A 23,860-nucleotide genomic window follows, 5' to 3' on the forward strand; every position below is an offset into this window, starting at 1 on the left:
AAAAGCACACTTACCGATCACCATTGTTACAAAACTGGATACTATCAACTTTGTCCTAATTCAAGGCAAAAAAACAAACACATGTCATCATCAGCATAATTTATAATCAAACAAAAAGAACAAAACCATTTTAGAGCTAGAAGAACATTTATTTTAAAGCAAGAGATTTGCATTTGTGCTGCCTAGCCTGTCATTCAAACAAGAATTACACATTAAGTACAAAGACTATTTATGAATCTAACAGGACTACTAAGACCCTCTTATCTCAAAGACAGACAGACACATGCAGTAAAATATCTGCATAAAAACTGACATCTGTTTAAAGTCAAAATATAAACTTTTAAGCACCGCCATGACCAGTTTGGCTCAGTGGATAGCGTCAGCCACTGTAGCCAGCAGCGGCAGGGTGATAGGGAAGGCCCCTTCCCCTCATCAGCCCAGGTGCCTCCTGCAAAGGGAGGCCAGACTGCGGCTTAGCCGTCTCAGTGGGACATCCCCCGAGGGCTCCTGGACTGAGAGGGCAGGGGGGCCGGGCTGAGGGACCCCCAACTCCCCAGCACATGGATTTTCATGCACTGGGCCTCTAGTACATTAATAAAATAACATTCTGATTTCAAGAACCTAACATACTCAAATCAACTGTCATAATCAAGATTCTGACTTAGTCCTGGCCAGTGTTACTCAATGGTTGGAGCATCAGCCAGCATATTGAAGGGTCTCGTGTTTGATTCCCAGCCAAGGGCATATACCTCAGTTGCGGGTTTGTTCCCCTGCCCTAGTTGGGGTGTGTGCTGGAGGCAACCAATCAATGTGTTTCTCTCACATCCAATTGATGTGTTTCTCTCACATGAACGTTTCTCTCCCTCCCTCCTTCCCTTCATCCCTCCCTCCCTCTCTCTCCTCCTCTTCCTCTCCTTCCCTCCCTTCTACTCTCTAAAAATCAATGGAAAAAATATCCTCAGGTGAAGATATTTAAATACAATTCCTTCTACAATTAAGTTAAAATCTTAACCCAATGAATTCAATTTTTTAAAAATCCTTATCAATTTGTCAGTAATATTCGACTATATATCAATAGGAATATTACTAAAATTAATCTACCGAATTTTTTTAAATATATTTTATTGATTTTGTACAGAGAGGAAGGGAGAGAGATAGAGAATTAGAAACATCAATGAGAGAGAGTCATCGATCAGCTGCCTCTTGCATACCCCCCACCAGGGATATGCCCGCAACCAAGGTACATGCCCTTGACCGGAATCGAACCCAGGACCCTTCAGTCCCCAAGCCGACGCTCTATCCATTGAGCCAAACCGGTTTCGGCTAATCTACCGAATTTTAAAACATGAATACTTACAGTGTGGCTTTCAAGTTCTGCGATTTTTTCAGGTGCTTCAAAACCCAAAAAGTACATTCTGATTACATGATCGGTACTACCAGTGGCTAAAAACATACCACCTGAAATAAAAATGTTAAGCTTTAAAAATCCAGTTTATAACAAATATCTGCACAAACCAAATTTCTATATTGAATTAAGCAAGATCTCTTATCCCAAAAGCTTATTTCAATAGATCCATTTTCCAATTCACTATATAAAGACATTTTAAAATTAATATAACATTGTAAAATTAGGTATATAATAGGAAATATATATTTGCTCTTCATCCTCATTTATGGCACAGAGCTCCTAAAACCTTTGGAATTTCTTAAGTGACAAAGTGATAAAGGTGTCTTGATAGTCTTAAACCCATTTTAACCACAACAGAGTTGATATTAATACAACGACTTTTAGAAAGCACCTGAGGAGGAAAGGGGAGGGCTTAATCAATCGCCCTACTCACCGGTTTATTCAATTATGTCTATGTAAGGAACCCTCTATAAAAACCCAAAAGGACAGATTTCAGAGAGCTTACAAGGAGGAGTTGTGGACAATACTCGAGGTCAGAAGCACAAGTGAGAAGGGGAATGGGAGAATCATGGAGGACTGAGCCTATAACCTGCAGCATCTCACTCTCCTCTAGATCAGGGATGCGGAATACCTTTTTTCTGTCAATAATTACGATGGATAAAGATAACATCATGCACAGACCATACAAAATTATCAGCTTAAAAATTAGCCTGCTATATGTGGTAAGCATTTAATTAACTCACCCCTAATGCCTTGGCAAGGCCTACAACCAAATGATTCCGTGGGTCTTAGACGGCCAGAGGGCCAGAAGCTCCCCACCCCTGCTCTAGGCAGATAATATCTGAACTGGGTTCAACTGCAGGGAACCCAGCTGGAGTGGAAGAATTACTTGATGGTGCTGGGGGGGGAAATCAGATGGGGCTCTACTTTTTTAAAGCTAACTCAATATGGAAGTGTTCGTTATTGCCCCATTTTATTGGTTGTGGCAAAGATCTTAAGTGCTGGGGCTCTAAAATATGTTTGGCAAAAGGGGCTCTGCTTCTAGACAACTTTACATCCCAAAGCCTAGCTATGGAGTATGAAGTTCACTTGCGGAAGTTTTCAGAATTTTATAGGGAAAACGTCCTTGATCTCTCCTAATTAGAAAGGTTAACACACAAGTTCACTGTGGAAGAAAAGAAACTGGGGAATAATTTCACCAAGATGTGTGGAAAACCAATTTAAACCACCAAAAATATGCCCTTTAGCCTGTGAAAGGAAAATCACAATTTTGGTATATCATACAACTGGGGCACATGACTCAGAAATCACTGATGTGAACTCCTAGAGCTTCCTCTTCTACCACTGACTCTGATTGCTACTCAACATCATAAACAGGCAGAATGGGGGGAGTAAAGACAGGAAGGCGGCTATTGAAATGAACATCACGGATTAAACTTAAAAAAATGAACAAAAAAACAACAACAAAAAAAATGAACAAAGTCATTTACCATCTGTCTGAGAAAGGCTCTCAGCCTAAGCGGTCATTCAGTAAACGCTAAAGTGAAACTGAAAGAAGTGCTTACCAACACTAAAAGAAGAACAAAGCATCTGAACACCTGGTCTGGGCTTTTCAGTAAACTTCAAGGGACGCGCGCTATAAAAGATGTTTTAAAACACATTAGTTCTACATGTTAACATGGTTTAAATATTGATTTTTAAGCTAACTTTAAATATTAAGATGTTATTTCTATAGTGCCTCCCAGTATACCAAGTATTTCCACATATGCTATTATAGCTAGAGGGGTTTTAGAAGGCTGTTCAATCCCCATCTTCACACTGATCCTACTACACAAAAAGAGCAGGCCTACTAACCCCATCTTGTCACTGAGGTGACTGCAGCTCAGGAGTCTAAATGATCCCATTCTCAAGGCTGCAGCACAGAGCATAAAACCACCAGGTACAGACTGTCCAAAAAAAATGGAATGCAAGCCACACATATAACTTTAAATTTTTTAGAAGTCACATTAAAAGTAAAAGGAGCCCTAGCTGGTTTGACTCCGTGGATAGAGCGTCAACCTGCGGACAGAAGGGTCCCAAGTTTGATTACGGTCAAAGGCACATGCCCAGGTTGCAGGCTCGATCCCCAGTAAGGGCATACAGGGGACAGTCGATCAATGATTCTTTCTCATCATTGAAATTTCTCCTTCTCCCTTCCTCTCTGAAATTTCCTTTTAAAGAGTAAAAGGAAATAAAATAACTTTATTTCATTTAACCCAATATATTCAATATATCACAACATTACTAATATTTTAATGAGAACTTTAGCTTCTTTCCTTCACATTAATTCTTTGAAATCTTTCAGAGCAAAATGAATACTTATACCACACCTTAATTTGAACATTTTCATCAAATACTGTATTACGTTTTCTTAAAACTTACAGCTGAAAAACTAAATTCACATATTCAAGTGGTTTGAAATATGCCTGTGTTGTAATAACTAAATCAAGTATCAATATTCAAATCTAATTTAATTCAGTTCCTCAATTACAATAGCCACATTTCATGTGCTTGATAGTCACATGTATGTACTGAATTGGGACAGCACAGGTCCAAAACCCAGGGCTCCTGGTTCTTCAATGACCCTGCCTAAACTTCTATGTATCTAATCATACATTCCAAAATGTTTCACATACATACTATCTCTTTTTTTTCCTTTCACAAAAATGTGCCCATGACACAGAATAGCTATGCTTCTCTTACATATCCAACTATTTAAATAGCAAATTATAAACAGTAAGTAGTTGATATAGCACATATCCTAATGTTTATAATAAAAATTTTTATAATAAAAATTAAGTTCAAAAGTAAAAAGCCAACTACAATCTATAATTTCTCTTTATAACCAAACTTCATTAGACTAAACCATAACAACATTAAAGAATACGTTAATACTAACAGTCACTTACCTAAATTTCAGAGATTCTAAATCCCACTGCCAAAAACAAACCGTCCCATCAGCACCAGTAGAAACCATGTATCTTTGAGAGCCTTTGGCCATTGGGCTAAACTAAAAAACAATAACATATATAAGTCAGTTTCCTGAGCTTCTACTAAAGTTGGCGTTCAGAGTTTTTCAAAATTAACATCAACTGACTCCTTAAAATATAAGAAATCCAAAAATATAGGTGATACTATTATAGTGAAAACATAACCTATAAAAAAGTAAGTCTATCTTGCCCTGGCTGGTGTTAGTAAGTGGTTAGAGTGGCAGCCTGTGCACTGAAGGGTTCGATTCCTGGTCAAGGACATGTACCTGGGTTGCAGGGTCAATCCTGGGCCAAAGTTGGGCACATGCAGGAGTCAGCTGATCAATGTGTCTCTCTCTCCCTGCCTTTCTCCTTCCCTCCCTCCCTCCCTTCCACTCTCTCTAAAAAATCAATGGAAAAAATATCTTCATGTGAAGATTAACAACAAAAAAGTAAATTCTATTTCAATTTAACTTATAAAGGTAATGTGATCTCAGTAAGATTATTTTCAAGACTAATAAACAAGAAGAGTCAGAAAAACTTTTACAAAGAAAAAGTAAAGACCTAGCACTATGGATCTGAAAGCACATCGCCACGCCTCAATAATCAAAACTATGGCCAGAGTAATTACATTGACAGATCAACCAGTAGAAAAAAGATAAACTCCAAACTGGACCCTAATATAAGACTTAAGATAAAGGTGCCAGCTCAAATCAGCTGGACAAACAATGAATCTTTGCATAAATGGTGAAGGGATAAACGATAGAGGAAAAAGCTGGATCTATCCTCCAGACTGCACACAAGATAAATTCCAAGTGAATCACAATTTAAACGTTTTTTAAAAACCCATAAACATAAGAAAATGCAAAAATTATTCTATAACTTTAGAATAAGACTGAGATTTGTATTTAATAAAATATCAACTGTGCTACACAAATAAGCTAGAGAAAGAAGTTTGATTTGGTCCAGAGATATCCAAGAAGACTTAAAAGATGAAGAGGAAAACACAAAGAAAATAAGAAGCACATACTAGGCAAAGAAATAATATGAACAAACTTGATCGAGGATATGGTATATGACAGCAACTGAAAGACCTATATGACTAAAGTGTTCATTTTGGGAAGCGGTGGTGAAATGAGTTGAGAATCTGGGCCCAATAACAGCAAAGTAAGAGCTGTAATTATCAAATAAAACATTAAAGGCAACAAAAAGATTTGTCTGATGGCAATATATAATATTGATTGAAAGGAAGCATGTAAGATAAAGAGCCAAGAATCAATCCAAACAATCAAATTAATCTAAGAACCTTAACCGCGACCTTTCCTTCCCCCAGAATGGGGAGGAAAGCCAGGAAGAAAGAAATGCAACTCGCTGCCTCATGAGCCACTCTAGGCGAGGAGCTCAGCAAAGCAACACCAGGACTCCCTGTGGCAGAAAAGAAAGAAAAAATAGGTTTAGTGATTTTTACACGATTCACATGCTTATCATTATGACATCTCAGAGAGTATAGTTTATAATCTGTTTTGTTATCTTTATATACTTTGTAAGGGAGGCAGGATTTAACCTGTGACTTCAAAGAAGCTTCTTCCAATCTCCATCTCATCAAGTATACAAAATGAAGGGTTTAGATGATGAAAGTGACTATTTAAACTTAAGTTCTAGAATATGGACTAAAAATTAGTTTAAATATACTTTGGCAATTTTAATTAGTTTATCAAAATACACAAATTTTATGGTAGAAAAACTATTTTTTTTAAAGAAGGGTTTTTTGTTTTTTTTGTTTTGTTTTTGTTTTGTTTTGTTTTTAAATATATTTTATTGATTTTGTACAGAGAGGAAGGGAGAGAGAGTGTTAGAAACATCGATGAGAGAGAGTCATCAATCAGTTGCCTCTCGCACATCCCTACTGGTACATGCCCTTGACCGGAATCGAACCCGGGTCCCTTCAGTCCCCAAGCCGACGCTCTATCCATTGAGCTAAACCGGTTTCGGCTAAGGTAGAAAAACTATTAACCTGTCACCAGCTTGTAATTGACTCATTTAGTTCAACCATAAACTGAAAGGAAGCAGTAAGTCATTCATTAAGCCTGCACTTAAATTAGCTCTAACCATATTACATATTTATTAAATCACTCTTCCAAGATTCATGAAGTATGATTAATTATATATTTTATACTTTTTCTTGATTACTAGATTTAAAATAGATAATATAGAGAAGAATCCAAGATGGCTGCCCAGGTAAACACCTGGCCGCAGCCGCACACAACAATTTCAATAAAATACAACTAAAATATAAAATGGACATTACCCAGAACTACAGGAAGTCGACTGACTGGAAATTCTACAACGAGAAGCAAGGAGAAAACCAGAAGGAAGCGCGGAAGAGCTGTAAAAGCCTAAGGTGCGGAGACACGTAGCGCGCGCGAGCGGAGAGGACGGAGCTGGAGAGGACGGAGCTGGAGAGGACAGAGCTGGAGAGGAGGGAGGCTGAGTGCCTGGCTGGTGTTCCCTAGAGGGAAGGAGATAAACGCTCCGACTGTGCTGGGCCACAGTTCTGACTGCTCTGAACCCCAGTTCTAGGCCAAACCCCGGGGACCCAGGCTCATCCAGAGGGAGCTGGGCTGTAAGGCGGAACCCCGGGGGAGCAGCGAAAGGAGGTCCCAGAGGCGCGCACATTGTGCGCAGAGAAGGGATGGTTGGCTGTGCCGCGGGATTGCCCTGGCGGGAAGGAGACAGGGGCGCCAGACTGCTCTGAACGCCACCTCCAACTCCACTTCCAACTGAACTGAACCCCAATACCGGGCTCATTGGGGGAAAGCCTAGACTGTTTGGTAACAGGCGAAAATCGAGGGCACCTTTCTCTCAGAGGCCCATGCAGCAAGTACTGAAGGACCCTGAGACCCAGGAGCCGCATAGGGCGGGGCTGACAGAAACCAAGGCTGTAGGCTCCACCCTGAAACTCCACCCCATCTGTAGCTGGGAAATGCGACAACGAAATAGATCACAAACGAAAGAAATGGAGGACAAAAAGCAACTGGATATAGAGTTCAAATCTACGCTTATAAGGTTTTTCAAGAATTTCCTAGAAAAGATGGATAAGACCTATGAGGATATGAAAAGAGACCAACTAGAAATTAATAAGGAATCAACAAGAAATGATAAGGGATCAACAAGAAATAAAGAATACATTGACTGAAATGAAAAATATTATACAGAGTCCTAAAAACAGAATGGAAGATCGCAAGAATCAAGTCAAAGAGTTGGAACATAAAGAGCCAGAAGACACTCCTCCGCAGAAGCTAGAAGGCAAGAGAATCCAGAAAATTGAAGATAATGTAAGAAATCTCTGGGACAACCTCAAGCGAACCAACATCAGAATTATGGGGGTCCCAGAAGATGAGAGAGAGCAAGATTTCGAAAACATACTGAAAGAAATAGTGACAGAAAACTTCCCCCACCTGGGGAAAGAATTAGACTTACAAGTCCAGGAAGCGCACATAACTCCAAACAGAAGGAATCCAAAGAGGACCACACCAAGACACATCATAATTAAAATTCCAAGAGCAAAAGACAAAGAGAGAATATTAAAAGCAGCAAGAGCAAAGAAGGTAGTTACCTATAAAGGAGCACCTATACGATTGTCAGCTGATTTCTCAACAGAAACCATGCAGGCCAGGCGGAAATGGCAAGAAATATTCAAGGTGATGAATAGTAAGAACCTACAGCCAAAGATAATCTATCCAGCAAAGCTATCACTCAGAATCGAAGGTCAGATAAAGAGCTTCACTAATAAAAAAAGACTTAAGGAGTTCATCACTGCCAAACCAGAATTATATGAATTGCTGAAGGGGGTTCTTTCAGAAGAGAAAGTAAATAAAGATAAAAATTATGAACAACAAATACGTTAACTATCAACAAGTGAATCTAAAAACCAAGGAAATTTAAAAAAAAAAATCTGATGAACAATATAACTTGAATATAATAGAATCAGAGGTATGGAAGGGGAATGAACTGACGATTCTTGGGGAAAAGGGGAGAGGGGGATGTGGGAGGAGACTGAACATAAACTGTGCACCTATGGATGAGGACAATGGGGAGTGGAGAAAGGGCAGAGGGTGGGGTGGGAACCTGGTGGAGGAGAGCAATGGTGGGGGGCAGGAGGGAAAGGAACATTTGTAATAATAAGAACAATAAAAATTTATTTTTTAAAAAATAGATAATATAATTACTAAGCATTTTACTCTTTCTTATCTCCAAAGAGCAAGAGCTTTAAAAGAAAAGGAGACAGTATACAAATGTGCCCATGAGCATGAGTTTACCTGTAAAGATGTAATTGACCCTGTGTGTCCCTGGAGCACAGCAACTGGGGCACAAGTTCTCAAGCACCACACTCTAATTATTTTATCACAGCTCCCTGCGGCAATCATTGTGTTCTCATAGTTTACTGCCATATCTGAAATTTCTGCAGAATGACCTCTTAATGTGGATAATAGGCGGCCATTGTGTGTTGACCAAATCTTCACCAAACAATCATCTGAACCCTAAGGGGGAAAAAAAATCCCAAAATAAATGTTAATTTGGAAGCCTTTCACATCATTTAAAAGAGTACCATTTACATGTCACTCAAGTTATCTATAACTCTTCCTCTTTCCAACTGTAGAATTTTCTGTAGATTATAAGATTCATGCTAAGAAAACTTACAAAGTTTTTTCTTCAAACTGAAGAATGTCTACCTAAAGATATTGTGAAGCTTTCATTTCTATGAATCAGATCATATTATAAATACTATCTTCCCAAAATTCTCTACCCAGTAGTAAGTCCAACTAGAAGTTCATGGCTCGCTTAGCAAGTGTTGCTCAGTGGTTAGTGTGTCAGACTGCACACCGGAGGGTTTCGGGTTCAATTCCCAATCAGGGTGTTTGTCAGAAGCAACCTATCATGTCTCTCTCACATTGATGCTTCTGTCTCTTTATCTCTCTGTCCCATTCCTTCTTTCCTTCATTCTACTCACTCTAAAATCCATGAAGCACAGCAGGTCTTAGGGCACAAACCCAGATTTGTAGGCTCAATCCCCATAGAGGGCGTGCAGGAGGCAGCCGATCAATGACTCTCTCTCATCATTGATGTTTCTATCTCTCCCTCTCCGTTCCCATCTGAAATCAATAAAAATGTATTTTTTTAAATATATTTTTTATTATTTCAGAGAGATCTGGAGAAACAGAAACATCAATGATGAAAATCATGGATAGGCTGCCTCCTGCACACCCTCCCACTGGAGATCGAGCCTACAACCCAGACATGTGCCCTTGAACTGAATCAAACTCGGGACCCTTCAGTCCAGAGGCCAATGCTCTATCCACTGAGCCAAACCAGCCAGCGCAATAAAAAAATATTTTAAAACAATGGAAAAAATATCCTTGGATGAGGATTAAAAAATAAAAGTTCATGGCTCACCTATTTCAGTAACAATGGTTAAGTGTCAGTTTAGTTCACATTAAGCTAAATAACTTGATGTGTTAGGACAGATCTACATTTCACAGGCTGAAATACAAGAGTAGGTGCTCCCAAAAATAACTAAAAAATAATGGAATAGCACCCTCATTTCCTCATTTTAAATAACCAAACAACAGTGTCTAAAACTTATAATACAAGCCAACATCCATCCATCCATAAATATTTGAATAGAGTATCTACTCTGAATCTCACAATTGAGAAATAAAATTTGAACAATAAGTCCATCATAATTTTCCCTTAAAACATTAAAAATGTAAATTTAAAAAATGTAAATTAAATTCTAAATAGTTACATATAGTTTTATAATAATTATAAAATAATATTTTATAATTTCAAAGTTTAAGTAATCAATTTCCCTGGACTGGTGAATACTCAATGTGAATATGAATTACGAATCACCTGTAGAGAACTGGATATTGGTGAGAGGAATTTTGGTTTGATTTTGGTTAATACACAGCAGAAATTAATCTGACTGAGTAGGTACAGAATGGGCTAAAAAGTATTAGGAATGCATAAGCATCCTTGACGATAATGCCCAAGAACCACCGCTCTAAATCAATGTCTCACAACCACCACACAAGGCCATGTCTATCCCCATCTGAATCCCCTGGCAAACTAATAAAAATGCATGTATAGCTCAGCTGGTATGGGTCAGTGGTTGAGCACTGACCCATGAACCAAGGGGCTACTGGGGTTCAATTCACAGTCAGGGTACAACCCAGGTTTCAGGCTGGATCCCCAATAGGGTCATGCAGAAGGCAGCTGATCGGGTTTCTTACTCATCAATGTTTCTATCTCTCTAAAATAAAATAAAAAACATTTTTTTAGAAAGGCAAATTTGCCCAGCCAGCATGGCTCAGTAGTTGAGCATCGAGCTGTGAACCAGGAGGTCACAGTTCAATTTCCAGTCAGGGCACAGGCCCAAGTTGTGGGCCTGATCCCCAGTGTGAGGCTTATAGGAGGCAGCCGATGAATGATTCTCTCCCATCACTGATGTTTCTATTTTTCCCTCTCCTTCTCCCTTCCTCTCTGAAATCAATAAAAACATATTTTTTAAAAGGCCAATTTATGGGCCCACACTGGACCTACTGAATCTAAATCGTGAGAATAGGAAACATGGAATGTATGTATTTTTTAAGACTTCTTAAAAGATTCTGGTGAACACCAAAGTGCTCCAGATGATAACAAATGGAGTTTAAAATGTTAACTCACTGTAAAGATTCTATGTCCTGTCCTATCAAATGCTACACAGTAAACAGCAGATAGATGTCCAAGAATCCTCCTGTGCATTTTTATATGCTGGTACATGGTTCCTGGAAATGCTGTGCTAAAAGTGGAACACCCTGTGAGTTGTTTGCCTCGATGTATCTCCACTAGGAAATAAAAACAATAAAAATGGTTAAGGGGGTGCCAGTATGTAAAAAGCTAAGAAGAACTCCAAAACAAAAACCTACGTTCAAGAAACAAGGATACAAGTTTCTTTCCAGTTCTGTTCTACTACAATCACTGGTACAGACTTTTTATTATAATAAAATTGTTTTTCATTAATTTTTATTACTTTTAGAAATTACTTTAGAAAAACCAATGTGAAAAATGATCCTTGTTACTACTAAAACAACATACTACCAAGTACTTCCTTTTACATTTTAGCAAAGCAGCTACAAAACTGGTCAAGAAGTTAAAAGAACGCATCGGAAGTCGGAAAGGCCAGCCGCACTTACCCAGGCTCGGTGGGTAACCGTAATTCACGGGCATTTCGGGGGGTCTTCCTCTGTGAAGAGCAGCAAAGGCAGAGCCCTTCCACACTGTGTGCCTGCAGTCTTTAAAATGAATTTTAGATACACATAAAATCTTGAAAGTTAACCCCAAGAAAGATTTTATAGAATACTTACGTATATTTTAATAAACTGTTTATTCAAAGTTTTACCAACTAATAATATACTTTAACAGAAAAGCCCTAGAAGTTTATTAGACTATTTCTGAGGGGGGAAAAATGTAAGACATCTCAGATACAACAACAACTAACACCATGTAGCACTTTACAATTTCCAAAGTGCTTTCCACATACATTATCTCATGGACCCTCACAACAACCCTGTGAGGTAGGTATTCATCGCCAATTTACAAGTGAGGTAACTGAGGCTCAAAGGTTCCAGGACCTTTAAAGAGGTCCACCACAAATGGTCAGTCAAGATGGGCCACAAAACCAGGTCTTTTGACTCCAAGTCCCATTCAAAGCCAAATTTAGTTTTTATTTTCCAATGCAGAATTATTCCACACAATATTAACAATAAAAAGCCTTAATCACAACTGATTCAACTTTCCAAAAATGGAAATTTTTGTAGGGAAATTTTTAAGTCTTTGATTTACATGAAAATCCTTGATTTAATTAAGTGTTTAAATGTTATTGACTTTTATAATTAATGTTGGCCAATATTACCATGAGTTTAATCTCCTCCGGAAATATTGACAAAATTAAAATGGCTTTCCTCTTGTTTAAGGGCCATCACTGATCTTTATACAAGAGCTTATATGTAGAATCTGTGAGTCTGAACACTAATCCTAATACCCCATTCCCTTTGACCTACCAGTGAATATACCAAGGAAAAACGTCTGCTCCTCAACAGGAGGAAGCAGCAGAACACAGACTATGCTGTGCTGGAAATTAGCTTCTTCACAACTGAGAGAGGGCGGGAAGAAAGGCATCCTACTAAACCCCCACTGAGCCTCGGGTGCCCCAAACACACAGGCATATTGCGTTTTACATGAATGGATTCATACCACTATCATGATCAAAGAGCAGTTACTAGGCGTCCTCCATGGCACTAGTACTAAACAGAAAGAGAAATATAGGCCCTACCCCTAGGGCAGCTTGCTGAAGTCTCTTCTAAGGTCTGCCAGTTCTAAAGCAGTGCTCATCACAAAACGACATTGAGCTTGACACAAGTAAAGAAAACAGGCTACCCAGGCAACCACTATATAACAACCTAAAACAGAATAATTACAGGTGAATAGGGACACAGAAAAAAGAATATGAACAGTTTCCTGATTCAAGCCACGGTGTGGCATAGCCAGAGAGCACTAAGAAACAACTGAAGCTGACAAACCGGTCTGGCATGGGACCAAGGAGGAGACTGGTTCTTTCTCAGCCAAGCTTTATACTGGCGGTACATCTAAAAGGCAGCATCATGTGAGCAAGAGATCTTAAAAATAATCACGGGGATGAACGTGAAGTATGCTCAAGATCAGAAGAACCAACATTCTTGCCATTTGCAGTTAAGCCACGGTGTATACACAGATCATATCACATACATGTACTTAGTCTGAATGCTTTATACCACGCTAACAGAGAGAGAAAGAACAGCAATTCTTAACAGTTTGCTACCAAATAACTTAGCAAAAAAATGAAGTTGGTGAGAAAAGAACCATGCAATTATACATTTTGGGTGTTTTTCAAACTGCTACCAAATTTAGAAAATCACTTCCCCTTTATAACAAAGGGCTTTCAAAGATCTAAATATCAAATGAAATACTTCTAGCATTTAAAGAGTTTATTAGACACATACAATTACATTCAATGAAGTTATAAGTGAGCTACAAATGGAAAATTAAGAACTCACATTGATAAAACCTCAAACACATCTCTGAATAAATTCAAACTTTTTAGCTTAACATCCATACCTTCATTCTTTAATGCAGAAGGACCCATTAAACACTTATGCAATAAAATTCAATGTCTATGCTAAATGCAGAGAATTTTATATTTATAGTCCACAGCATGGTATATTGTTACATATCACCTTTCTTCCACAATGCTCACGTTACTTCACAATTATAGTAATTATTAAACTACTAATACAAAGCAGAACACTTCTTCAAATTAAGGTACCTTTTGCTGTACGTAGCAAAGACTGCCTTCCTGCACCAAGTAAAGAAGTGACTCTTGAAATACTGGGTGGGATTTCTTTATCCAACATGGGACCGATGCGCTGGCATATTTGCAACAGATGATCAGGAGCCACATGCTTATTGGACAAGACCTAAGTGGAGAGCAAGTTTTAAAAGCGTTTTATAATAGTATTAAAAATATTAAATACTTAGAAAAAAGTCTGACAAAACGTGAAAAACATGTACAATAAAAACGATAAACAGCCAAAACCGATTTGGTTCAGTGGCAGAGTGTCGGTCTGTGTACTGAGGGGTCACAGGTTCGATTACGGTCAGGGGCATGCATGTACGTTGGTTGCAGGCACATCCCCGGTAGGGGGTGTGCAGGAGGCAGCTGGTCGATGTTTCTCTCTCATCGACGTTTCTAGCTCTCTATCTCTCTCCCTTCCTCTCTGTAAAAAATCAATAAAATATATATTAAAAAAAACCAAAACGATAAAACATTACTAAAATAAATTAAAGAATATTTAAATAAACAGTAAATTGATGTAAAGATTCAAAGCTATCCCAAACAAAATTTCTATAAAAAACATGCTATGAAAGCATGTTTTTTATAGAAATTGACAATTTCAATCTAAAATTCATATGCAAATGCAATGGCCTAAAAAAGCCAAAGCACCTTAAAAAAAAGAAGTTGAGAGTTAACAATATCTGACTTCATAGCTTTTTATATAAGGATCACTGATTTTTAATAAAGATTCAAAGGAGAAAAGATAATCTTTTGAACAAATGGTGCTGAAATAAATAGATATCCATTTATCAAAAATAACTTCGATTCAAAATCATACCATACACAAAAATTATCTCAAGGCAGACATTGATTTTAAAGTATAATCTAAAGCCATGAAACTTATATAATAATAAAACACTGGAAAAATTTTTATAACGTTAATTAGGCAAATATTTCTAATGACATAAAGCACAATCCACACAAATTAGTAAGTTTGATTTCACCGAAATGAACTTGTTGTTTTTCAAAAGGCACTGTTAAGAGAATGAAGACGACCCACAGACTAAAAGAATATTTTTGCAAATCACTTATCTGAAAAGGACTTGCAAAATTCAATAATTGAAAAAACAAGCCTTATTTTTGAAAATGGGCAAAAGATTTGAATGAACACTTCACCAAAGAAGACATACAGATGGCAAACAAATGAAATGATACTCAGCATCACTGGTAACTGATGAATACAAAATAAAAACATGAGATGTCATGTGTGCAGGGGCAACAGGTGACAGGCCACCCAACCACACACCTTAGGGATGACTCAGTCTGAGTGTCATCTTGGGAAGTGCCTTGAAAGCGTCAACATAATTCTAATTTTATCAGGGGTACCCCCCCTGCGGAGCACCAGGGTGAGTGGTTCCCAGAAGCTAATAAAACACCAGACTCGTGCCTGGCACCACCTGGTGGGGGGAGAAGCTCAGACACACCCCACCGGTGACCAGGGGTTTCACTTCCAGGAAGACAAGAGCACCAGGTGGCCCGGGCCCAGTGACAGGACCATGGTGCAGTGGGGAAGGGGGTTGGGCAAAGTGTGTGGGCCCAGTCATCCATCCCTAAACTTCCAAGAGGACACCCTTGTAGAAAAGCCACTATCAACATCTTCAAACATTTACATGTAAATATAGGCAAATGCGAAGACTCACTAGTAAAACTGAGGCTCTCCCAGAGGTCTTTTCCAAGCAGAAGTCTCTCAATTTGGAACCAGCTTCAAGTACACAACCAACGGACACCAGATAAAAGTGGGTAGGACACTCTCCTGATCCACAAGAGATGTGGTTAAGAGTCCTAGCTTTACAACTAACTACCGTGTTTCCCCGAAAATAAGACATCCTCAGAAAATAAGACCTAGCGCAACTTTGGGAGAAAAAATTAATATAAGACACTGTCTTATTTTCAGGGAAACAGGAAGTTATGGAACCTTGCACAAATTACTTTCTAAGACCCTAATTCTTATTCAAAAATTAACAATAGGCAAAATTATGGGCTTACATACACACCTAACTATTTTAAGGTTTTGACTAATTCCTCTCTACAGTAATGATAATAGCTAACATTTACATAGTGACTACAGACACTAAGAACTTTATATATACTAACTTATTATACCTCCCAACTATTTATCCTCATTTTACAGATATAAACACACAAGGCACAGGCATTAAATAACCTGCCCAGAATCAAGAGCTACTAAGTAAATGGCAAAGCTAAAAATATCAACCCAAGCCAAAACCAGTTTGGCTCAGTGAATAGAGCATTGGCCTTCGGACTGAAGGGTCCCAAGTTCGATTCCATCCCAAGTTCGATTCCATTCCAGGGTATGTGCCTTGCCTACAGGCACATCCTCAGTGGGGGGTTGTGGGGCAGGTGGGCGGGGGGAGGGGGGGGGGGCGGGCGCTAATCGAGGTTTCTCTCATCATCCATGTTTCTGACTTTCTATCCCTCTCCCTTCCTCTCTAAAAAGTCAATAAAATATATTTTTCATTTTTTGAAATATATTTTATTGATTTTTTTTTTTTTTTTTTTTTTTACAGAGAGGGAGAGGTATAGAGAGCCAGAAACATCAATGAGAGAGAAACATCGACCAGCTGCCTCCCGCACACCTCCCACCGAGAATGTGCCCTCAATCAACGCCCATGCCCCCAACCGGAATCGAACCCAGGACCCCTCAGTCCACAGACCAACACTCTATCCACTAAGCCAAACTGGTTTTGGCAATAAAATATACTTTTTTAAAATTATATATATAAACCCAAGCTGTCTAGTTCTGCAACTCTCCATCACTGCATCATTGTAATCAGCTCTTTTGTTTTTAAATATATTTTATTTATTTTTATTTTTTTTTACAAAGAGGGAGAGGGATAGAGAGTTATAAACATCAATGACAGAGAGACATTGATCAGCTGCCTCCTGCACACTCCCCACTGGGGATGTGCCCGCAACCAAGGTGCATGCCCTTGACCAGAATCGAACCTGGGACCCTTGAGTCCACAGGCCGACACTTTATCCACTGAGCCAAACCGGTTAGGGCTGCTCTACTATATCTTAATGAAAGTAGTGAGTAATTAGCCTCTCTGTAAATAATCAATAAAATATATATTTTTTGAAGTAGTCAGTAATTAAATGATCAAGCAATATTGTAAGACTTTGAGTCCAAGTGGCCTCAAAATATTTAAAACCAAATATGTGCAACTGATTAACATCAGTATAGAATTTTTTCTAAGCAGTTAGATTTTCTCATTCAAATCTCATATACCAATGCAACAGAAATACTAAAATGAGTCTCAGTCTAATTCTGAATAATGCATGCATAATTCATCTTGCACTGTTATTGTTATTGCATAATTGTAACACAGAAGTTTTATGTTCAAAATGCCACTTCCAATTTCTACTCAAAAAAGGAAAGACAGCAGCTCTGACCAGGTCGCTCAGCTGGTTAGAGCAGCATCCTGATATGCCAAGGTGGTGGATTCGATCCCCCTCAGAGCAATGGGCCGGTTTGGCTCAGTGGACAGAGCACTGGCCTGGGGACTGAAGGGTCCCAGGTTCCCCGGGTTGCAGGCGATGCCGGGTGGGGGCGTGCAGGAGGCAGCTTATCAATGATTCTCATCATTGATGTTTCTCTCTCTCTCTCCCTCTCCCTTCCTCTCTGAAATCAATAAAAATACGTTTTTTTAAAAAAACAAAAAGCTTTGAGGGCTTTGGCAGCAGCTGCAGACTTCAGTCTGGGCTGGCCTGCACTGGAGCCCGCTGCGGGGAGCGAGGAGCGTGGAAAGGTGCAGCTACAGGGAAATGCGTGAATAGGATCTCAGTGCCAAGACCTCCCTCCCTTGAGGACTTCAGCATAGTGAAGCCCATTAGCCGTGGGCCTTTGGGAAGGTGTATCTAGGACAGAAAGGTGGCAAGTTGTAGGCAGGCAAGGTGGTCAAAAAGCAGACATGATCAACAAAAAATGACTGATCCGGTACAAGCTGCGAGGGATGCACTGGCCCTAAGCAAAAGTCCTTTCACTGTCCATCTGTAGTATTCCTTGAAGTCAGCAAACAATGTCTACTTGCTAATGGAAAACCTTATTGGCAGAGCTGTCAAATTTCTCCTACACATAAATGGTTATATTTCTGAAGTGGCACTGGCTCTACACTACCTTCATAGACATGGAATCATTCACAGGGATTTGCAACCAGACAATATGCTTATTTCTAATGAAGGTCATATTAAACTAACTGATTTGGGCCTTTCCAAAGTTTATTTTGAATAGAGATATCAATATGATGGATATCCATACAACACCATCAATGCTAAACCTAAGCAAGATTATTCAAGAACACCAGGACAAATATTCTCAGCTCTTTGTGATTTCCCCCATCAACTGAAGAAGAAAGTCAAGACTGCACATATTTGCCAAAACCGGTTTGGCTCAGTCGATAGAGCATCGGCCTGCGGACTGAAAGGTCCAGGTTTGATGACGGTCAAGGGCATGTACCTTGGTTGTGGGCACATCCCTGGTGGGGGATGTCAGGAGGCAGCTGGTCGATGTTTCTCTCTCATCGATGTTTCTAACTCTCTATCCCTCTCCCTTCCTCTCTGTAAAATAATCAATAAAAATTTAAAAAATTTTTAAAAATATTTTTTTTTCTAATGGGATGTATAACCTCCATTTATCTAATGGCCATTCAATGCTAAATAGTGCTCTCAGTGGTCGCCAACCGGTGGTCCGTGAGGTCCGAAAGATTGGCGACAACTACTCTAACTGACCTACAAATAAAGTACACGTTAACAGAAATTTTAAGAAATCAAAAATCATACAAACATTTAATAACCAAACTCTTGGTTGAGAACAAGCTGGATTAGCTTAAGAATAATTTTTTAGCCCACCACACAGCTAAGGAAACAAATCTACAAATTACACCTCAAAAACTGAGGAGCCCTTCTGTGAACTGACCAAAGAGAATAAAGATAAGCCTGTCAAACTTCAAGTTCACAGCCACCTGTGGGCTGGCATGACTGACAGGAACGCTGAGGAGCCTCAGTCAGTGAGTCTGCACTCACCCCAATTCCATCCCACAGGCCTTCACCAACGTACCCAGCAGAAACCTGGCGTGTTATCCCAGTGAGGGAGGGATAACAGGAGCCCCTCCACAGTGCGCTGCAGAGGCCCCCTAAGGCTCGGAATGAAAGAACAGGTGGAAAGCCCAGGGCAGGACTGGAGGTCAAGGAGTGCTCTTCCACAACCCAGCAAGTTAGCAGCAGCAAATAAACTACAGCAAGCCCTCCCCAAGTTTAGAAAGTGCACAAACCTGCTATAGACAGACAACTCGGGAATCTCCCCAGTACCCATATCCCACTCTGCTGAAAGGGCAAGTCCTGATCCCACCCTCAAAAGAGGAGGCCAGTGCGAACCAAATGCAACTAAAGCTACAAGTCCAGAGAATAGATACAACTACACTGACCCAGCCCTACACACATAACAACTTTAAGAAAAGAGCACTTTCTTTATGCGGTCTATTACATTACTTTAGCCTCTACTTTTTTAACATATTTTTATTGATTTCAGAGAGGAATGGTAAGGGGAACATCAATGGTGAGAAAAAATCATTGATCGGCTGCCTCCTACCTGCCTCCCACCGGGGATCGCGCCCAGACATGTGTGTGCCCTTGACTGGAATTGAACCTGGGACCCTTCCTTCCACAGGCTGATGCTCTATTCCCAGAGCCAAACTTGCTAGGGTCAGCCTCTGCTCTTTCTAACACAAAAAAGCCCAGCAAACTTCAAAAGATAATGAGCCCGGCCAGTGTTCGAACTAGGGGCACATGCCCAGGTTGCAGGTTCGGTCCCCAGTAGGTGACATGCAGGAGGCAGCTAATTCATGATCCTCAGCATTGATGTTTCTCTTTCTCACTCTTCTTCCTCTCTGAAATCATTAAAAACATTTTTTTTAAAAGATGAGACAAAATAAGTTATGTGATCCTAGTCCACAGAGGGAGTCATCCCTAGACCAGTGGTTGGCAAACCGCTGCTCGAGAGCCACATGCAGCTCTTTGGCCCCTTGAGTGTGGCTCTTCCACAAAATACCACGTGCGGGCACGCACGCACAGTGCAATTGAAACTTCGTGGCCCATGGGCAGAAGTTGGTTTTCAGCTCTCAAAAGAAATTTCAATCATTGTACTGTTATTTGGCTCTGTTGACTAATGAGTTTGCCAACCACTGTCCTAGACGCAGATTCAAAAATGGTCCAGATGCTCAAAAATGCTCAGCCGTTATTTCTTCAAAATAATTATTTTGCCCCATCTTCTATCCTTTCCATTTGGGACTTGATGCATTAAACTATTTGATAGCCTACAGAGTCAAAGAGCTCAGAGAACCCCAAAGCAAATGCAAATACATTGGCGCATATGGTAGGCAGCTTCTGACATGGCCTCCCACCCCTCTCCTGTATTCACAGCCTTGAGAAATCCCCTCCCAGCCGATAAGTTACTTCTAACCAACAAAACACATAACACTGAGGTGATACCACTTCCATGATTAGACGAAGACTATTAGTGTCACGTCAGCTTTCATCTCTTGATCATGCAAGCTGCCATGCTGGAGAGACCACTGTGGCAACTGGCCAACAGCCAGTTAGGAACTGAGGCCCTCAATACAACAATCCCTTCCAGGAACTGAGTCCAGCCAAAAACTACATGACCCGCCAGTGTGGCTCAGTGGTGGAGCTTCGACCCATGAAGCAGGAAGTCATGGTTTGATTCCCAGTCAGGCACATGCCCAGGTTTTAGGCTCAATCCCCAGTGGGAGGCGTACAGCAGGCAGCAATTGATTATTTTCTCTCTTCATTGATGTTTCTCTCTCTCTCCCTTCCTCTCTGAAATCAATGAAAATATATATATACATATACACATACACATATATATTAAGAGTCCCGATACACGAAATCTGTGCATGAGTAGGCCTTCCTTCCCCCAGCTGTCAGCACCGGCTTCCCTCTGGCACCCAGGACCTAGGCTTCCCTCAAAGTCCTAGCTTCATCTGAAAGGTGGGCTGGATGTCCAGTCTAATTAGCACTTTATGCTTTTATTATTATAGATTTTTTTTAAACTACCTGAACTTGGAATCAGTGCCTTCCCCAGTCAAGCTTTCAGCTCTAACCAATACTTTGATAGCAGCCTTGAGAGAGACTAAGATAACAAACAGCTCAGCTGTGCCTGGACTCCTGACTTACGGAAACTGAAAGATAATAAATTTGTATTGTTTAGAGCCACCAAGTTTTGGGGTGATTTGTTATGCAGCCCTAGATAATGACTGCAGTACATCATAGTAAAACTGCTGAAAATCCAAGGCAAAATGAAAATCTTCATAAGCAGAGGAAAACAGTATCTTCAAAGGAACAACAGTAAGAAGGATGGCTTTTCAAAAAGCAACAGCTAATCAACTAGAATGTCACAGCTAACAAAGACTTCTTAAAACAAAAAAACAAAAAGAGCCCAGCCAGCGCGGCCCAGCTGGTGTCCTCCCTTGCACTGAACAGCTGCTGGTTCGATTCCTGGCCAAACACATGCTGGGGTTGCAGGCTTGACTCAATGGGGGGCATGCAGGAGGCAGCCAATAGATGTTTTGCTCTCACACCATTGTTTTTCTCTCACTCTCTCCGTTCCTTTCTAAAAATCAATAAAAATACTTTTAAAATTAAATTAGAGGGGAAAAAGAGAGACCTAGCCAGATGGCTCAGCTGGTTGGAGTATCATCCCATGCACCAAAAGGCCAAGGGGTCAATTCCCAACCAGAGCATATAAGCTAGGTTGCAGGTTCAATCCCTGGTCAGGGCGGGCATGTACGGGAGTCGACTGGTCAATGTTTCTCTCTCTCACCAATGTGTGTGTGTGTTCTCTCTTTCTTTCTTTCTTTCTCTCTCTCTCTCTCTCTCTCTCTCTCTCTCTCTCTCTCTCATCAATAAAAGCATATCCTCAGGTGAAGATTAGAAAAAGAAAACATGTTTTCATAAATACAGACAAAACGTTTTCAAATTAAAAAAAAATAAGAAAAAGGAAAACTGAAGTAATTGACAAAAAAATCATTATAACAAAATAGGTTGTTCACAGTGAAGAAAAATAATCAGATAAGACACATGAAAAGGAATTTAAAACATCAAAAAAGGTATACAGATGAGCAAGCAAATGAATATTGACTTTAAAACACTAGCAGGCACTACCAGTTTGGGTCAGTGGGACTGAGAATCTGCCGGAGGGCTGAAGGCTCCTAGGTGTGACTCCTATCAAGGGCCTGTATCTCAGTTGCAGGCTCAGGCACTTGCCGGAGGCAACCAATCAATGTGTCAACACATCATGTTTCTCTCTCTTGTCTCTCCCCCTCCCTACCACTCTCTCTAAAAATCAACTGGAAAAAATATCCTCAGGTGAGAAGAACAAAATTAATAAAACAATAGCAATAGCATCTGGAAAATTTTTAAACAGGTGAAAGTAAAATATAATAGCTCAAAGGGCATAAGGGTGACAATAGCTTCTTCCTCTCCAAGAATTCCAGCTAACAATTTTCCAATTAAAAATGTTTTTTCTACAATAACCCAACTCAATTCAGTCTTTTAAATATAACTTTTTTTAAGTTAAAAGAAACAGAGTAGCCCTAGCTGGTTTGGCTCAGTGTACAGAGAGTGGGCCTGCGGACTGAAGGATCCCGGGTTTGATTCCAGTCAAAGGCACATGCCCAGGTTGCAGGCTCAATCCCCAATAGGGGGTTTGCAGGAAGCAGCTGATCATTGATTCTCTCTCCTCAATGATGTTTCTCTCTCCTCTCTGCCTCTCCAAAATCAATAGAAATATTTAAAAAAAATAAAATAAAAAATAAAAAAAAGTAAAAAAATGAAAAAGGGTAGACCCTGGCCAGGTATCTCAGTTGGTTAGAGCATCATCCCAGCTTTCGAGTTCAATCCCCAGAGAGGACACACAGAAGAATCAACCAATGAATCTATATAATAAAAGCCTAAGTGGCTTATGGCAGAACGACCAGTCGCTATGATGCACACTGACCACCTCAATGCAGGAGCTGCCCCCTGGTGGTCAGTGAGCTCCGACATGAGGAGCCCTGCTCAGCCAGAAGCCGGGCTTATGGCTGGTGAGCCCAGTTGCCACAGCAGGAGCAGCAGCACTACCAAGCAGCGACCACAGGCAGGGATGAACCCAAGTGGCACGACACCCGGCCCGATTCAGGCTCCACCCTGGCCACCTGCCACTTGGCACACTGCTACACCTCCTGAGGATTCCCGTGCTGCGAGAAGGATGTCCAACTGCCAGCTTAGGCCTGATCCCAGAGCCATTCTCTGAAGAAGGCAGTCAGTCTGAACAACTCAGTGACTCAGGTAAGCGCAAGGAAGTCAGCATGAGCCTACCTCCATGCTTGACTCACCCACTCGATGGTGTTTACAGGACAAACCATGGTGGCCCAGGCAGTACATGTGCAGCAGCTGCTGAAACATGTGCGGCAGCAGAAGGCCATCCAGCCACAAGCCGGCATTCGGACACCCCCCGAGGGGTCCCTGCCTGGGAGAGGGTGCAGGCCAGGCTGAGGGAGACCTTCCCCTGCCCACCCCACCCCTGCCCAGTGCATGAATTTTGTGCACTGGGCCTCTAGCACATAAATAAGTGCAACAAATGATGAACTTTTTCTTTTTTCTTTTAATATATTTTATTGATTTTGTACAGAGAGGAAGGGAGAGAGATAGAGTTAGAAACATCGATGAGAGAGAGTCACTGATCAGTTGCCTCTTGCACACCCCCTACTGGGGATATGCCCGCAACCAAGGTACATGCCCTTGACCGGAATCGAACCCGGGTCCCTTCAGTCCCCAAGCCGATGCTCTATCCATTGAGCTAAACCGGTTTTGGTAAACATTTCTTTTTTTTCTTTCTCCTTCCTCACTCTCTCTAAGGCTAGTGGATGATCTGTTATTCTATTTTTTCTATTTGAA

At 40.4% G+C, this 23,860-nt stretch overlaps 1 protein-coding gene across 9 annotated transcripts in view; it reads right to left on the minus strand.

Annotated features, from left to right (window-relative positions):
* Positions 1-23,860, minus strand: part of BRWD1 (bromodomain and WD repeat domain containing 1) — an 88,193-nt gene that overhangs the window by 61,565 nt on the left and 2,768 nt on the right. For 8 of the 9 annotated variants that reach the window (XM_045585244.1, XM_045585245.1, XM_045585247.1 and 5 more), the window contains exons 5-12: positions 13,820-13,970; positions 11,652-11,750; positions 11,143-11,303; positions 8,736-8,957; positions 4,357-4,457; positions 2,974-3,044; positions 1,358-1,458; positions 15-55 (exon numbers count right to left, since the gene is read on the minus strand). In XM_045585244.1, coding sequence (XP_045441200.1) covers positions 15-55; positions 1,358-1,458; positions 2,974-3,044; positions 4,357-4,457; positions 8,736-8,957; positions 11,143-11,303; positions 11,652-11,750; positions 13,820-13,970 — 947 coding nt within the window. Of the gene's footprint in view, positions 1-14; positions 56-1,357; positions 1,459-2,973; positions 3,045-4,356; positions 4,458-8,735; positions 8,958-11,142; positions 11,304-11,651; positions 11,751-13,819; positions 13,971-23,860 lie in introns of those variants that run through there. The other variant, XM_045585249.1, reaches the window with a different exon arrangement.

The sequence above is a fragment of the Pipistrellus kuhlii genome, unplaced genomic scaffold, assembly GCF_014108245.1.
Source record: "Pipistrellus kuhlii isolate mPipKuh1 unplaced genomic scaffold, mPipKuh1.p scaffold_m20_p_2, whole genome shotgun sequence".
Lineage (NCBI taxonomy): Eukaryota > Metazoa > Chordata > Mammalia > Chiroptera > Vespertilionidae > Pipistrellus > Pipistrellus kuhlii.